The sequence below is a fragment of the Lygodium microphyllum genome, chromosome 14 (assembly GCF_053477565.2).
Source record: "Lygodium microphyllum isolate KBCC chromosome 14, Lygodium_microphyllum_v1.1.10, whole genome shotgun sequence".
NCBI lineage: Eukaryota > Viridiplantae > Streptophyta > Polypodiopsida > Schizaeales > Lygodiaceae > Lygodium > Lygodium microphyllum.
In genome coordinates, this window is record NC_141148.1 from 75,444,201 (window position 1) to 75,462,749 (window position 18,549).

Genomic DNA, 18,549 nt, shown 5'->3' on the forward strand with positions numbered 1-18,549 from the left:
TCATCCCATCCACCTAGTCATTGATCCTAACATTCATAGCCTGTAGGTTCATCTTTACATCCTCTTGTTTCCTTTTATCATAAAGAAGCCATGGCGATTGCTGGAAACAATAAACCCACTAGGGCCACAAAAATGTAGGGTAAATAGGACCTTGTCGTAGTGGGGTCACGCCAACTAGTACAAGGAAACACTGTTTTTTGGCTATTGTTTGACTTGAATTCATAAGGTTACTAGTCTTTCTAATTACTAATAATAGTCTTTTTTTCTCACAAAAGAAATAGTGAGTTTTCCTACATTAAAAAAATTATTTCTCTATGATTCTGAGTTTCAAAACTGAGTAAGGACTTCTAATTTCTTTCTTTTTGATAGGTTAATGGGTATTTTTGCTCCTACAATAACTCTAAATTTGATCAAATTCAGATTTGATTATGGGGGTGGGGGACCAATAGGCATGATCCCCGATAGTATCATCCCTTTGAACTGAACGGTAGTCGGCGATGAAGAATAAATAGAGAATCCTAATGGAATAAAGTAGTTAATAATTTAGTAACAGATAATTGTTCTTCTTGACAAATGTGAAGAAACAAGGGAAAGAAGAGCAAAATGGAAGTCGAAGATACCCTCCCATCCATCTCTTCCAAAGTTTTTTCATTGGGTACTTTCATGCCTTTCATCGATTTCACCTTCTTTATCAATTATCCCCTTCTATCATGTTCCAACCCATGCTGCGCACCCCCACCATGTGGATTGCTGTGTACCAAGTGTGATGAACCAACCCTCTGGTCCCTTGAAGTAGGATGACCCTGATGATCCGATGTAGGTCCTCTTGACACCATCTAGGGGGCCTTCTAGAGTTCAAGCAGGGGATCTCCACTTGGAGCTCAATGCACGGCTACAACTTGCATCACCCTACACTTCACACACACGAGAGCACACGAGAGCACAAGTGAATTGCAATGGCTGTCCTTGAGGGAAAGGTAGCATGCATTCACAAGAGGGATTTGATACAAGACTAGCGATAGGCATATGTGAGGGACTCTATCTTGGTTAGTGGTGAGGAACTAGGTAGCAACACGCTACTATCCTTCATAGAGAGGTATGGCAGCAGTAAAATGCAGGGTGCAGCAGGCTGAAATGGCAGCTACAGCAGCAGGGTGGCTAGAGAAGAGCTGAAACATAGGGCTGATGGATTTGGCATAATGGATGAGAGGGGTGGTCACACACTGACTCCCTTTTATAGAGCTTAATGAACCTTCTATCCTACAAAAGAGTCTCTCCTCTCTTCTTTTCTCGGTAAATGGTTTTAATGTGTTTTGGGGCTGTCTGAGAGCCGAAAAAATTAGCCAAAAATAAGAGATTAACGATAGGGCTAATTATGCGGCTTAACAAGCCTCCATCCCTCTCTGTGCTACTATGTTTGCTGAGGGACATTATAAGATGCCATCTATCTGAGAGCAAAGCAGGATCTATCTTGTTTCTGTACCTCTGGATGATTGAGGGCATTTGCTTTCAATTTCATGTTCATTCCATTTCGATATTATTTATGGATATCGTGTATCTAAGTGTCTGATTTTCATAGGTCACGTTGGCTGTTGAAGTCATTAATCTGTGTGCTGCATGCCAACCTGTTAATCTTTATGGTGCGATTAAATTCTACGCAGTTTGCCCCCCCTTAAAGCTCCCAGAGCCATCCTCTATATTGCAGTGTTTTAAGTTTCCATGTGAAACTGAGTTAGTGTGCCAAAAAGTTTTAGACTGTAGAATGTTTTGGGAAATTCATGTTTATTCTTGTGCAATTTTGGCTTTTCTTATTTAAAGGATGTGTGCAAGTGTAGTGTTGAAGAATGGAGTACAGACTGATAAACTAGACAAGATTTGAGCATTTAGGATCTGTCACATCCTCATATATGAAGTCTGAGGTTATGCTGCTGGTGGCTTGACAGGATTGCAAAAGACCCAAGGTTTGAAAAACTTCCATGTACACATAAGGGAACGTATGCAGATGATTGCATTGTTGAAAGAGTTACTCAAGTAAGCTGATTCACATCAAAGTTTTGTGTGCACCATGCAAGAATGTGTTCGAATGCATCTAAATCCTGTATGTTTTTGTTCTGCAGCATAAGTGCTATATTGTGGCCACATGCGATAGAGATTTGAAGCGGCGAATTCGGAAGGTGCATCTGCTCTCCTTTCTTTTTATGCACTTGGGGGATCTTGATGCAAATAGACTGTCTTTGGAACTGGCTTATCATGCTTGAAGGAACGTGGTTCATCTTAGCTGAAGCCAATCAGAGCCAAAGCATAGCAATGGAATGCAGAGCAATTAAAAATTTGATCTGCTCTCCCACGAGGGATTAAACTTGACATGATTACAAGATGACCATTGTTTCCATCTGCATTTCTGAGGTAGCCCTTGGGGGTTATGAGGGTCTTTATGGCAGACTTGGAGGAGTTTTAGCCCTTCAATACTTGCGGAAGTGTCTTGCTGTCCAGCCAATTTAAAGCTGTCAAATTGTCCCTCGGATACTTCTTTTTTAGTCTTGATTCCCAGTTCATTGTAGGTGATGGTTCTGAGTGGAACCTTTTCAGTTCCATAGTTCTGGTGCCAAAAACAGGACTGAGATTGAAATGAGAAGCTGTTGCTATTGCTAGCATGGTTAGATGTAGTACACTTTGCTCTGATGTATTTGAAACTCAGCTTTGTCTTTATAGAAATGATGCTGGACTTGTTGCTGGACTTGTCTTTATAGAAATGCTGCTGGACTTGTTGCTGACCTGGGAGGTTTTCTTGTTAGGCATGCCTTCCTGATATTTTTGTTCCTGATTTTGCAGATTCCCGGTGTCCCTATCATGTACATTACACAACATAAGTATTCTATAGAACGGTTGCCAGAAGCCACCATCGGGGGCGGTAATACCACTCTTGTTATGTATCTTATAGTTTTCTCCCCAGAAAAAGGAAATCCATAGTTTCTTGAAATGTTAGTTGATATGCCATGATGTGTAAAAGAATTGGCCGGCTTGCTTTTGAATGCAGCTCCTCGGGTTTGAAGCAACTTGGCCGTCAAGACTATGGGTCCTGTTTGGTGCAATTAAATTGGAGGAAGTCCACCCTTTTTATTCATCTCCTTCCGTAGCTCAAAGTAAATGGCTGCCCAGTAAAGATCTCCTGGTGCTTTGAAGTTCAAAGTAGACTGTCTTTATAAGGTAGTGAAGTTCGTTTAAAGACTTCACATAGGACGCTCCTATCAGATTGTGTACATGTTTGAGAAAGTTTGGATACACAGCAGTTGAGAAAGTGATGTCATGGTTTTGGAAGTATTGTTTTTGCTGAGATTGACCATTGACCAGGAGCAGACATGAGGATCGAGTCCAATGCTGCAAGATTCTCTCTTGCCTTGTGCGGATGTTTTAAGCTCCAGAAGAACCCCTCAGATCTTGGAGATTCCGAGTTTGATTAAAGAATTTACTCTAGTGGGCCTAAAGAACATTTCATGTGATGCTACAGACTGCCTCTTTTTTACATCTTAGCCTCTTGATCTTGTAGATGTTGAAAATTCCATGTTATACTTAATCTCATGGTCTTCCTTGTGCAGTGTCATTAATATTCTCATGGGCTTTATTGTGCAGTCCCTTAGGATGCTATTTGTGATTTCAAAATTACAGATATTTGGGTTCTCCCTTTTTTCAAGTAACTTGATCTAAGTAGGACGAAAAGACCGAGCCACGCTTGGCAAAATAGCATCACGATATCATGCTTGACAAAGTAACAAAAAAGTTAGGAGACCGCTCTTGCCAAATTGCTGTTTAGTTTCAACATTTTCCAGTATCATGGTAACATTTCTTGTAAGTACAAAGGTACACATTTTGTTGGTAAACATGATTGTGATATCCAATTTTTGGCATGGGCGGTGGTCTTGTGCTATGAAGCGGTTGTGTAATTTGTGCTTAATGTCCCGTCATGAAGAGGCTCGTGCAAACAAATATAACTAGCCAATTGGAAAAACAAAGCTAGCCGTCCAGTGAATTTTTTTTGCAATACCTGTTTCTTTAGTAAATCTAGATTCGCTTGCTTGAGGGCACAGAGTCTCTTTCAGTTCAGACATGTTGACTTTGGCTATGTGTTGATAACGTCCTACAATTGCAGTGTGTGAAACAAGCTTAAATCTATGCACGATGACTCACATCTTGGGGTTTAGATTAAAGTGATATTCGAGCACAACATATTTCATCCCTGACTGATTGATTTACGGACAAATTTGTTGCCTCATTGGCATATGTGTCAGCTTTGTGGAGAGTAGCCTCACCTACATCCAATTGGTGACACATGCTGAGGAGCTTATTTGACGTGACAAGTAGGGTTGTGGGCATTCTAAAATTGATAAGCCCAACTATGAAGCCTCCCACAGCCATGCCCATAGCACTTTGTGCCAGAATAGTGTTGTGTAATGTCGTTGGAGATGGTGTGGTTCATATAGGCGGGATCAATGTGCTCAAGGTTGAGGGTTTAACCATACTTGTATGATGCTTTATAAAAAGGGCCTAGAATGTGACCTCCTTGGGCCCAAAGTTTTTGGTTGTAGTCATGCAAAGATACCATGATTCAAAACATTTGATTCTCATGGTTAGAAACATTCAATCCTTGAATAATGTGTAGTCAGGTTGTGGCTCATGTGCTTTCATGGAGTCAATCATTACATACATCACAATTATACTCTATGATTGTTGTTTTGTCATAGGTAAATAGTAGGTAAAGTTAAGAATACATAATATTTAGTGTTTTTTTTTTGCATTGGTCATTGTGTGGCTCTCTCTAAAAGAAAAAACATCGTAATGGTATACCATAGGGCATGATTTGTCACATATTTCTTGTTTTCTAGTTTTGCAATTTTTGCTTGAAAACACTTGCTTGGAAAGGGGATTCCTCTTAGTCATTGTTAATTGTTGTATAAGCAATGATTGTTTTTCAATATTTAACATGATCAATGCTTTAGATTCGTTGTGATACTAGTGTGCACATAATTTTACAATAGATTCAAACTCACCTTTTCTTTTTAGTTACTTTTGGGTTGTGCCTACTTGTGCTTTTATAGAGCTTGAAAACTTGAATAAGCAATGATTGAATTTACATGTTTAACATGAGTAATGTTTTAGATTCTTTGTGATACTAGTGCGAGCACAATTTTATAGTAGATTCACACATGTGGAGATATATGAGGGAGATTGGGTAAAATTTTCAGACTTGGAAAGACTTTAAATCAACCATGACTCAAGTGTTTGTGTTCCCAATGGAAATAGAGATACTAGAAAGTAAATGGTATGATCTCAAGGAAAGGGGCTCTACAATTAGAGAGTATGGCATCGCTAATACCGACATTTTTTGTGATGACAAGGGCAAATTTCTTTATGAATATTTTCGTCGCTTTGAACATCAGTATAAGGCTTGTATCTTGTAGTGAGAGACCTTAGCCTAATGGGTCAAAAGGAAAAATTGTAGTGTAATTCTTTATACATTTTCTCTTCTTTTCATGCTTTGGAGATGCCACATGCAGTCCAACTACTTTCCCATCTTTCACTTGAATATGTTGTCAAATTGAACCTTTTCAATTTGCATGAACATCTCTTAGCATTTACTATTTCCTAACAACAAATTGGATGATGTTAAACACTTAATTCACCATTGGACACCATTCTTATTGATTGAACACTACTAACTTTTAACACTTAACTGTGGTTGTTACAAGCGTGAGATATTGCTTCATCACCTTGTACACCTATTTTATTGCATTCATACTCAACTAAAAGGATGATATATTTTGTAATAGAGCTCTAAAAAAGTATAACTTGAACTTATATCTTGTCAAGGAGAGGATTGGGGAGAGAGAAAGAGAGAGAAGATTGGAGAAGAGAGAGAAGAAGAGAAGCAAAAGAGAGAGAAAGAGAGTGATGAGGAGAGAGACTAGAAGACGAGAGAGAAAGATAGAAAAGGAAGGAAGCCATGAAAGTTGGAGAGGGAGAGAAGATGAAGGAGACTTGTTATTATAATTTGATGGTGCCAAATGTCAAGTCCCTTACATCTTATATACCTGTCAGTGTAGCATGTATTTTTCTCCATTACTTTATTTTTGTATTCCCCCCCATATTCCCTAACTCTTACATTCCATCCCCACCCTGTAGTAAACATGCAATAACTTTTGATAGGTAACTTTGATCAGGGTGTTTGTCACATAGAAACTGAGCTTACTTTGAGTACTTTCAGTTCGTGTATGACATTAAATGTTGTCCATAATTTAGAATCAAATCTGGTTGAAAACAGAGAGTTGTCTGCAATCTTCCCTGCACTAAAATATAGCCATAGATAACCAATCTTCAGCCAAAGGAGCCTACCATAAAGAAGAAATTGCCCACAAGATGGATGCTGGTCTGAATGAGATCCCAAGCAATCCATTAACCTCCTAGATCAAAAGGTATTCCATCATAATGATTGTCCAAGAGAAGAGAATGGCCATCAACCACATACTCCAATCCACCTAGATCAAATGGATACAAGGAAGTATCCCCATAAGTAAGTCCATAATCACATCCATAATCTCTCGGATCATAGGGAAGCACAATGCCATCTTTATATTCATGTATGCCCAAATCATGTATTACATCATCATAGGACATATACCAGTCATCGCCGTAACTATGATCAAGGTACTCAATATCAAATGCGTTCAATGACTGTTGTAAACCTTGATTAAGTGTAAATTGATGCTCAAGAATATCATCATGCGGTTTCTCCAAGAGTCTAAAACCTTTAGCATAACCATCTACATCTGTGAGTGCCTCATGTGATTCATCACCTAATATGTCATCGGCTTGTACATCTTCTTCACTGTTCTCTTCTTGTACATCTTGGTCTTCTTGCTCATTTTCTTGTTGATCATGTTGCTCATTATTCCATTCTTCTTGTTCAGTTTGCTCATTGCTCTCTTCATCATCATTAGCACCTTGAAAAGAACTCAACATTACATTTGGGTAATCATGAGGCATTAACTAATTGGGATATAGGATACCATTGTAGTTATGAACTTGCTGTTGATCAAATCTAGAAGAGTACTGATAAGCATGATCATTATCATCATGTCGATAAGATTTGGGTTGTTGAATTAAGGAAGGTTCACATTTATAATCATGACTATGTTGCTGAAAAGGTGGATGCTCATAAGCATAAGCATGTTGATTATAATAGCCATTCTGCTGCCAAGATTCAATGGAATGATACTCTGCATTATGACATGGTACATCATATCTATAAGCATTAACATGCTGTCTAGATGTACTTGCATATTGCTCATGTTCGTTTGCATGTTGCTGCTGTCCATATTCATAAAATGTATGCAGATCATAGTGTGTACCATCAACATCTACATGTTGGCCATAAGCATAAGCATCGAGTGCATAATGCCCATGAGAATTTGCATTAACTAATTGGAAGATGGTTCTTTTAGCATGTAAATGTGACCGATCTTCTTGCTCTTTTCCCTTCAGTTGAATCTCCAACCACTTAAAGAAATTGGCATTAAGTGTGTCCATGGTGGTTCTCATTTGACACATTTCCTTCATCTGAGCATGATTTTCTGTGTTTGTTGCTATGCCTGCAAGTATAGACTCCTGTCTTTCCAAAATAGCCTCATGTCTTCGATTATGCCTTGTCTCATGCCTGCATAGAGTGTCATTAAGAGCACCGAGGCTTCCAATGTCATGAGGATACTCCTCGTAATCCATTTTAAGGTTGTTCTCAGTCCTTGGTTCTCATGCATACTTGATTTGTTGCTGAACATCTTCATTGGCCTTGGTTTTTCCCCTATTCCTTGCCATGGTTAGGTGTAGTCCTGTTAGACCACTTGCCATTGTTTTGCCTGTAACTTGAGCTAGGAAGCTTCGATTGACCTACTTTTTTGTTTAAGTAAAAACCAAGGATGCCCTCTTTGAACTGAGCATAAGCATGCCCTCTTACGTTTTATACATAAAATTCTATAATAGGCAAAGTACTACTGCACTGTGCAGTCGAACACCCTGTCTACACCTATAGGAGGCCTGTTTTGACATGTAAGTATCTTGTAGAGTCCAAATAGAGCTCCAAAACTGATTAAATCCCTTAGTAGGACGTGTGGGTGCAATCTGCAAGACGTGCGTCTCAGTTCCTGGGAGTAGGTATACTTTTGTAAATGCAAGTAAATTGCTTACAGCACCCTATGGTGGTCAAGAAAAGGGTTGCAAGGGATCAACTTGTCAATGCATGACTGAAAGATCATCCCAGATGGCATAATACATTGCCCAATAATCCAAATTCATTGTTTGCAACCTTATTCCAAAACTGATCATGTTATAAACACCTCTTAGCATAATTTTTCCATGCATAGGCATCTCCCTTACATTCCAAGCATCATATTCAATACCATTGATTGCATATGTATTCTCATCTTTGCAATTACATCCTCATTAGTATTTTCCCATACATTTGCAACCAATAATACATCCATGCATAAGCAAATACATCTCATACATCAGTGCCAAGACAATATCTTAGTTTTTCAAAAGGGTAACTACACCTGCAAACAACTTTGGGCTTTAGATAATTGGAAAACACCAGATGTTATAGCTCCTTCAATGATGTGTCAAACATGCTCAGGTGTTGCAAAGTATAATTCACACAAGACTTCAGATTGCTCACTTGATGAGGATAGCCAGTAGGGCACAAAAATTACTTCTCTACTATATTGCTCAAGTAACAAGAGATGCAAAACTCTATCTGTAGTATGATACCCGACCACTCAAAGCCCAAAACTACTCTATGAAGTCCACTCTAGTAAACACCCAAAACTGCTCTAAACTGTAATCTAACTTGCTTGAGCACAAGCTCTTTATGAGACAAATTGGGAGCAAAAATGATGCCTTGACATATTTAAGAGATTTGCCCTCAAGCCAGAAGGTTTTGGATGGCATGCCTTCAAAGAGCAGAAATCATATGTTTCCAAAACCCATTCCCAACAATAGAGGTAATTCATGTGCATTTCTCATGTTAATACTGTGGTTTCAACAACCCAAGCACTTGTAGTTGAATATGATCAATGCCCTTGATAGCAATCTTCTCAGATTCTTTGATGAACGTGAATCTATCTTGGGAAGCGCTCCAATTGTTCCAATGCAGATGATGCTTTACACAAAGAAGAGTAACATTGTTCCTGTCCTTGTTTGTATTGATGAATTTCAGGACATGCTCTAATACATCTTCGGTGAAACAGGCAACCGTCTCTCAACTTCCAACGAAAGCTCAAAGGAATAAAAGGTTGTATTACAGTCCAATGGCCCTACAAGTGCTGCCAAAGATAAGCAGCTTGCTTCCTTGTGGTGGTGAAGGCCTTCTTTGTCACTCCACGGTCTTCTCTACAAAAATTGGAGGCTGTGATGCTACTGTTCTCAATTCGTGGGATGAGAGCACTAGAGTTCATAGCTTGGAAGATATCGAGGCCAATCGCATTGCGGACACTTTGTGTGGGCTCGACAATATTAAAAAAAAAACCTTGGCAACATCAAGAGCCATGCCACCTCTAGCTAAGGTAGATTCAATAGCTAATGGTGACAATGCGAAGCCTCGAGCTGTTCCTCCAGCAAAGATTCCTCCCACAACATCACTCAAAATTGAGAGATTTATTCGTCCTTTCACATTAAAAGCGGTGAAAGATCTTCTAGTAGAGTATGGTTGTGTTGTGGACTTTTGGATGGATTAGATAAAAACACATTGCTATGTTATGTATTCATCAGTTGATCCAGCAATCGTAGCTCACAATGGATTGTATGACATGCAATGGCCATCTTCTTTTGGCAATTTTTTGGTGACTGAGTTTGTTAATCCAGAGGAAGTGAAAATGAGATTTGAAGGGCATCTTGAGAAGCCTCAAATCACTCCTGTGACAACTCTTAGGGTGATGCATAATGTAGTTACTGATGTACTACCCCTGCAGTGCCTTTGCATCAACAAATGGAGATTATTGGATGTCTTCCAGGGTCTCAAAAAACTCTTCCTCCTCTTTGTCAGTGGAAGATTCCATCCTCACATAAGACTCATGAGAACCAACCACCAAGCCATGGCTGGTAGGATCTCAATGACCCCAGCCATGCCTCACTTTGAATGTCGAATGAGACACACAGAGGGCATAGATCTACCTATTGGATCCTGTAGGGAGGAAATTTGTGGAGGAAGTTGAAGTTCCTGCTATTAATGAAGTTGCTGCTACTTTGTTGTTATTGAAGCTATTGAAGCCTCAAAACCTAGTCCAGAACAGTCGAACCAAAAATTTGTGGTTGCAGTTGTGGAGGTGCTGGTTGTTTAGATGACGAATGGGTAGCCGAAGAAGGTTATATTGCATTTGCATTCAGATCATGTAAAAGCTCCTCTAGTGAAGGAGCAATAAACTCTTGCTGACCTTGACACCTTCCTCAAGCTTGTTTACACTATTAGTGCCTCATCCAACTAACTTGTGCAGGCTGAGCATAATGAGAAGGCAGTTCATGAATGGGTAGATTGTGGTAAAGGCAATTTGCTAAGGGAAAAGATGAGGATGGAAGTGATAAGACCAGATCTGGAAGATCAAGAGCCAAGGCAAAGTTAAAATGACCAAATGACTACTTGGAATGAAGCTCAAAGTCCCTGGGAAGCTATGGTAGAAACCTTTTGATCAATGGAGATGGGAGGGAAAAGATATGAACTAGTTTTTCTCCATGGAAGCTTGGTTGAAGCTTGAGAATGAAGAGAGAGAAGAGTCTTCTTGAAAAGTAACGAAGACTTTACCCTCTTCTACTCCATTACCACTGTCTTTCAGGAAAATACATTTAAAATTGGCAAAAAATGACCCACGAGCTACTAAATCTGGTCTTCAAGCCTCCAAACTTGGTCAAAGACTCCATTAATACTCTTAACTTGCAGTCCTTGTGGTCCAAAATTCCTTGATAACTGCACTGCTACTCCATGTCATGTCTGACTAAAAAGGGATAACGGAATGGAATGTTGGCCAACTGGATCAAGAACCTATGGCTCTAATACCAATTGTCAAGGAGAGGACTGGGGAGAGAGAAAGAGGAGAGAGAAGAAGAGAAGCAAAAGGAAGAGAAAGAGAGTGACAAGGAGAGAGAAAGACTAGAAGAAGAGAGATGTAATATCCCCACTACATGAAATGCCCCCCTCCCCTTTTTTTTCAAAATATTGGAAATTTTTAAATCCCTTTCCCTCCCTGTCATCTTCGACAAGTAGTGAGGGGGAAAGAAGAGATGATGTATGGGAAAGGAAAATGACAACATCGTTGTCAACACTGGGGGGAGGGGAAATGTAGAGGAAGTGAACGTGATGACGTGGAGAAGAAGGAGATGTCGATGAAGGGAAAGATAACGCGAAGAACAAGGAGGTCGCTGATGATGATGATCGCGAGGGGGAAACCAAGGCCTACCACCGCTCCACTAGCCGTCTCGACATGATCCTACGGCCCAAATAGGCCCCCACCCGCAATAACGCCACCAATACACATTCCCCCCAATTGCTAGGTAGGGGGCTTGGATGAATAGTACATTGGACAAAGGGACAAAGAGAGAGAGAAAGAGAGGGAGAGAGGGAAGAGAGGTGACAAGAAAGAGAGAGAAGAAGAAGAAAAAGAAGAAGAGGGGGAGAGAGAGGGCGAGAGAGAGAGAGAGGGAGAATGAATATTCCAAGGTCCCTCTCTTCCCCTTCTTAGAGGGTGACCACACGCGAGTACACTTATCCCTGTCCTCGTGAGCTTATCCCCCCCCCCCCCCCCCCCCCCCCACTTCGTAAGGAGAAAGGAAAAGGCCTACACAGCTTGGACAGAGAGAGAGAGAGAGAGGAAGAAGGGATATTCCAAATTCCTCCTTTTTCCCTCCTAAGAGGGTGGTTGCACGCACCAATATTTTTTCATTTTCTGCGAGACTATTCTCCGCCCATAGCTTAACTATTGGCCTTGCTATTTGAGAAGGAGGTTGCTAAAAATTCCGTGGGAATTGCACTTGGAAGAAAGGGATGTTCGTGAATGGCCCCCAAGCAAAGAATGTTGGGTGCAAGTGGAAATTCCACAATCCGCAAACGAAGCCTCGGGTAAGGACGTCAGTGCTAATCCAACTGTGGTACTAGTTTGTAAGTAATGCATTTCCAAATTTACAGATGCTTGCTTGGATTTCCACATGAGATGCATTAAACCCGTACTATGCCACATGAGGATGGTTTAATTGAAAGTTTAAAGTTCATCCCAAATATTCGAAAGATAAAGTTGCAAAGTGTGGGTAACAAGAAAAAGCAAATTAGATGCCATGCGACAAATTCATACATAGCATAATAACATTCCAAGGTATTGTTGACTTTCCTTTCGTAAAAATAATAGATATGTATTTCCCCACACTGAAAGTATGTCATAGCTTGCACGCTTGACAGATGGCATGATAAGCGACCTAGCCTAAAGGAAATTCATCTTAGGAAACTCTAGGCTTTGTCCAAGTTCTTGCTAATATCACAAACTGTTAGTTCATTAGGTTTCTTGAAGTTGTGCATAGCTAGTACAAACAACAATCATTAGGATTAAAACTATGACGCCTTGAGATCCGTTCGATAACCACTACATTTATCAATCCAAGTTCGGAGATTGGGCTAGATATGAACACAACTCTGGCCCCCAAAGGCAAGTAGAGAGCTCAAGGGATTTAGAAGACCTGAGTCAAAGTAAAGACCACTACTTTTTGGAAAGAAGTCTGGGTTATCGATCAATGTAAGCGATTAATAGAACTTATGTCTTGAACAATGTTTGAAACCTTAACATATGCCTTAGCCGAAAGAAGGGTGTGTTAAGTAAATTTTACATGGAACCTCTTTTGATCCCAGGGGGAGAGCAAATACACGATGGGAAGGTTATTGTGACTACTCTTGCAATGTTTAGAAAAGGATACCATTGTTTTTGTTGATTGATCAAACAACGTCCTAAATGCTTTCACATTAAAATGATTGTTGGGATGTGATTGGATTATTATTCCAAGTACTTTATTTGATGGTAAATGCATGGCAGGGGTCAATGATGATAAGTTGCCATGGGAAATAAAGGAATCTTTTCTTGAAAAATTATATTAGGCTCATTGCCTTGATTGTACTTGATGGTGGCGTTGGAAGATCCTATTCTAGATAATGGATGGAAATTATGGTGCCATGTGATTTGGACCGGGTACATTTGTTGGATAAAAGGGATAGATAATTTCTCTTGTATGGGTAGGAGACAAAGATTAATTTGAAGATAAGTAACTTGAAGATAAGTTAAGGAACTTTTTTGTCAAAAGGACTGCTTGCTTTATATTCGTGTTTGTGCCGTAAATTACATGAATGAACCCTATTTTCTAAAAGGCTTAATTAAGGAAGCTGTTTTTAAATGTTGCACATAAATGTGATAGGACCTAATTAGAAAACTAAAGCTATCAAGGGAAGCGGGTAGGCAGAACTGTGACGGGTCCTGTCCTACGACAAGGTGGTCTTAGAAAACTAGGAGGCTTCTCACAAGGTTTTACCGTCGTCCGAACTTTAGGTATTATTAAGTTAGAACTTGATTCATGCCGTTTTAGGGGACAGGAATGGGACTATACCCTACGGGCAGCAGCGCATTCCGCTCGTTTTCCATTCTCCTTGAACCAAGTTCTGCTTCGATGGCTTGGTTATCTTTGCGTAAAGTAGGATGTCCAAGACCTGATGTTAGAATGCTGCCAAGAGACCTTGACGACTAGGAACCCAGATTTTAGATTGATCCTAGTGGGTTCGGCTACAAACGTTCCGTTGTGAGGCTACAGACTTGGAAAACCCTAGGCGAGAAACCCCGTAACATTCCATGGGAGTGCTAGGCGGCGTCGCGTAGATTCATCTCTTGATGGACTGCTAAAAACGTACTTGGACAGCGGATAGGGCATGTTGCAAGAGACAAAGATAGAAAAGGAAGGAAGGAAGCCTTGAAAGCTGGAGAGAGGAGAGAAGATGAAGAAGACTTGCTATTATAATCTGATGGTGCCAAATGTGAAGTCCCTTACATCTTATATACCCGCCAGTGTAGCAGGTATTTTCCTCCATTATTATTTTTTGTATTCACCCCCATATTCCCCTTCTCTTACATATCCATTGACTCTATGCTTGAGATCCTTGCTAGAAAGAGTTGAAAGATGCTTAAATCTATATGCACTGGCTTTTGCTTGCGATGCTCACCACAAAAAGAGTTTAAAGTTGATATGTACCATTGGGGGATTTTTTGAAAACCTTGTATGGACCAACTCTAGTTTTCTGTAGAAGGTTTGTGGAGGTGTACTAAGGTTTGCAAAAGAAAACACAGTGTACAAGCATGGTTGAAATAAAGTGAAAAAAGATACTATTGCAAAAAGTGAAAGTGAAGTTAAACTAAATGGATGAAGATCATCGAATCATGAATAGATGAATGAATGTATGTATATACACAATGTTGAAGGTTTGAGTAGTCCAATACCTAATGGCTCTTATAAGAGTGTAAAGTAAAGAGGCATGAAGAGTGTTGAATAATATATAAATGAATGAATGAAGGTATGTATGTATATCATGACCAAAAATGGACTTGACATTGGCTCTAAGGCTCTAATTGGGCCTCCTATACTCCTCTAAATAACTCCATAGCCTCATAGCCACAGGGGCATATAGACACTATGCACATGTTTGTAGATACCATCTCTAGATTGTAGTTCAACGTGATGCCATTCTCGACTCCAAGCTCAGGGAGTACCTAAACATATTGATGACTAGCACCTCATAGTACAAACAAAGGGAACACCCCCAACTTATTGCTATGGCCCCACTACATCTCTCCTACACCCCATGGATTAGCCCCAAGATGCACCATTTCACCATAAAGCACATATGCAACATAGTCATCTCTTTTAATAAAAAATTCCAAGAGATAATTTGATGCTTATCCCATGAGTCCCCTAAGAAAATGATAACACTTGACCTACAGCTCAAGGCCTCACTCAATGTCAATCAATAATTTGAAATCAAGTGCTATACATCTTGGAGATAATTCTCTTGATACCATGTTTGAAAATGTGAATGCAAAAGGTGAATGAATTTGAGTGCACAAAGAAGTAAAGTTATAAATCAATCAGTGTGGATGTGCACAAATAGCCCTTTCATGATTTCACTCTAGTGTATTGCGTCATTGATGCTAAGATAGCACCGAAAGAAGAGCTTGTGCTATTGTCCTTTTAAGAATTAAATCAAATGAATCCTATGTGCTAGAATATGCATAAAATCAAAATTCAAATGATACTTAACTCCCACAATTCCCTTCCCCCTATCATTTAGGATTTTGCATTCAATGGGTAGATTAAAAGAGTATTATATATATATATATATATATATATATATATATATATAGTGATAAACACTTACTTTAACATACAAACGGGGGTAAAGTGAGGACAATCCTCATGCTTTACCTCCATCATACTTGCACAAATATATTTTTAATTTTTTAGATGCAAAAACTAAAAATTTCCCTATTTTCTTTGGTCTTTTATTTATATAATTTGCTATTATTTTTGATTTTTTTGATTCAAAAAATTAACTCACACTCTAAACCATCATCACATTTGATTTTATCCCATATGAACATGATTTGATCACTCGGAACCAAGAAAAACATCATTTTTCTTCTTAAAACATGCATTTTGGGCTTTCAAAAATTATTAACTCACATACACGGATACAATTTTGCATTTTATGATATACAACTCTTAAAAAAAATTGCAACTAAGCCTCAAACAAATTTTTATCGTATATGATCAAGATTTGCACCATGATTTATAAAAAAGAATACTATTTTCTATTAAAAAGAGACTTATAATCATTTTTTGGGTTTCGGATTTCAAGAATTGAATTCTTAGATAGCCATCAAACTCGCCATTGATCTCCAAATAGCGCTTATCATCACTTCTCAGCGTCGGCATAATCTCATACCAATCTGGTTGAAGTCGGACAATCTGTCTTCATTCTTATATGTTGTAAAGAATACCCGCATGAACAACCTTTAAGAGGAGAGTGAAGGAGGAGAGAGAAATAATGATTTTGCAGCTCCATGCTTAGAGAGCCATTTTGGAATCTTTCACTAGTGATATGATGCAAGAAATTTGATCAGTCGTCGTCAGTGGCTATGTTTAGATTAGGGCCTTCTGTTTATTATCCATAGCCCCCCCTTCCGAAATTTGTCGATATGAACAAGAAGGTGCCATATTTTTTCCCAATTGAAAATTTTGTGGGGCTTATGAGTCCCCCAAGGGTATGACTCTCTATTTTAAAAGTCTTTTTACACTATACTTGGTCATTTTGACCCTCCTCTTGCCTAATCTTTGGCTACTCTTGTGTCCTGGCATCCAATTGACGAACTGAAAATTTCTACTAGATCGTCTTGCAATTTGCAGTGCCAGAAACTCATTCCACTTCATTTTGGCACTTGTAAAAATTATGTGGAATCCAAGACCAATGCGAATTTTGTCTTTAAATTGTATTTCACATCTACTAAAATTGTCGAATTTGCATCTATCGCTTCTAAAGAGCTTCGAGTTTTGCCTCAAATTAATAGAATTTGGTCATTTTTAGCATTCTTAGGGTCGTAAAATCTACTCTCATTGGTGACTATGGGATATGGTGACTTAGTCTGTAGAATCCACAAATTGATCTACACATTCAGAAACCATAAAGATCATCAAGCTATTATAAAGAAAAATACACAACAAAACACAAACACCGCTCTCACCCTACCCCCTGACAAAATCAAGGCATGAAGATTCACAAGGGATAGGCCAAGCATAATCTGATAGAGATCTAGAGATGGTAGCTAACCAACTACTCCAACACGGACCGAAAAGATCTATCAAAGAAGTCATCCTAAGTGGTCGTACCTGCCTACTGGACTTTTGGACAATTGGACCAGGAACTCCTACTAGGTGAGGACTCCTAATAACCTAGTCTCTTATTTTCAAGCACTTTTTATTTATCAAATTTTTATACTACAAGACTTAATACTCATGCGTGTAAAAAGGAGGGCTGCACATATTGTGACCCAAGGAGAGTAGGGCATTGCCTCAAGTCGTCCTGTCTTGTCATCCAAGAGTCTACCAAGCTCTCGCAAGGCGACACTGATTTTTTTTTCTTCTGCTCACTTTTATTTTTGTTCCAACCATCCTTATTGATCTTTCTGACTGAATGTCACCCCTAGGAAGACAAGGTATCAGCCTCAGGGTCTACTAATTGGTCCCCAAGTACCTACTATGCCTTTGCAAGGCAATGATCATTTGCTCTTAGATTTTTTTTTCCAAGGATTAGAACCTCTTTTTACACACCTTTGCATTTTATATAGGTTTTTTCATATATATTCATTGTTTCTTCTCTTTCTTTTACTTGGTAGGCATTAGGGGAGTTTTGAGGTCTCAAAAATGCCCTGTAAGCGATCCTAGAGAGAAAATATTTTAGGTGATAAATTATTTTTTAAAATTTTATATTTTGGTAAGTAAATGTATAAAAATTATTAATAAATACTTTTCATGATATTCTCATGGTCACATCAAATCCAAAAATCTAGGCCGCCATAAAGGTGACAAAGATTGTTATAATGAAGATCTTACTTATCCTCATTAAAGTGAAAACTAATATTCGATTTGCATTTTGTTTGATGTTTGATTACTTCCCTCCATTCTCACTCTCTTCTTTCTTTTCCATCCTTACTAGTTTCTCCTTTGTTTTCCTTATTGTTTCTAATTTGCATAGTTGTTCAATCCAATATTCTAATAACATCCTTGGCTATGGATCAGTCATCCAATGATCTCTGTGGCTCTAGTAAGATACCTCTCTATCATCTTTATATTGAGTTGGATAGTGAGTATGAACTAATAAGGAAGAGAACAAAACCCATTACTACTACATAGTCTACGAAACATATACTCAGATTTGAAGGAAAGAAGAATCTTGATATTTGGTTAGATGGCAAGCTATATTCCAAAGATCCTAGCAAAAATAACACTCCACCTTTCTATAATAGCTCTTCATTGATGAGGTTCATTGGTGATGGTTATAATGGGTTTCTAAGTTACACTTAACTTGGTTGTAGAAAAGTATGTCCTTAGATTGGAGAACCATATTTTATCAAAACATAACGATGAGTTGTTAGTAGAAGTTAGAGGGATGTCAACAAAGGATTCATTCATTAGAGAAATGTATCAAATCTTATCAATAAAAGGAGACTATTTTAGGCCTTTAAAATCAACAAAAGGCTCTTAAATGAGGAGGAGGTGGTTGTAGTAAAAGAATCCAAGTAGCAATGTATATTTTTTTCACTTTAAAAATATTAAATATGAATGTTTATAATTAATTGTATTGATTTGTAATGTTGATTTTGTTTAGGTCTCTTCTTTAACTGAATGCAAGTGAAAGAGATTCTTTAAAAGCATCTTAGT

The 18,549-nt window shown here is 38.7% G+C and overlaps 1 protein-coding gene across 3 annotated transcripts in view; it reads left to right on the top strand.

The window, feature by feature from the left end:
* LOC148025739 (uncharacterized) overlaps positions 1–3,574 on the top strand; it is a 54,068-nt gene extending 50,494 nt beyond the window's left edge. Inside the window, exons 6-10 of one of the 3 annotated variants that reach the window (XR_015693138.1) lie at positions 1,944–2,031; positions 2,118–2,174; positions 2,833–2,911; positions 3,038–3,207; positions 3,352–3,574. Coding sequence is in view for 1 of the 3 variants with exons in the window: in XM_087692965.1 (XP_087549091.1) it covers positions 1,944–2,031; positions 2,118–2,174; positions 2,833–2,911; positions 3,038–3,051 (238 nt within the window). In the remaining 2 variants the exon portion in view is untranslated. Of the gene's footprint in view, positions 1–1,943; positions 2,032–2,117; positions 2,175–2,832; positions 2,912–3,037 lie in introns of all 3 variants that reach the window. The other 2 variants (XR_015693139.1, XM_087692965.1) reach the window with 2 other exon arrangements.
* The last annotated feature ends 14,975 nt before the right edge of the window (positions 3,575–18,549 follow it).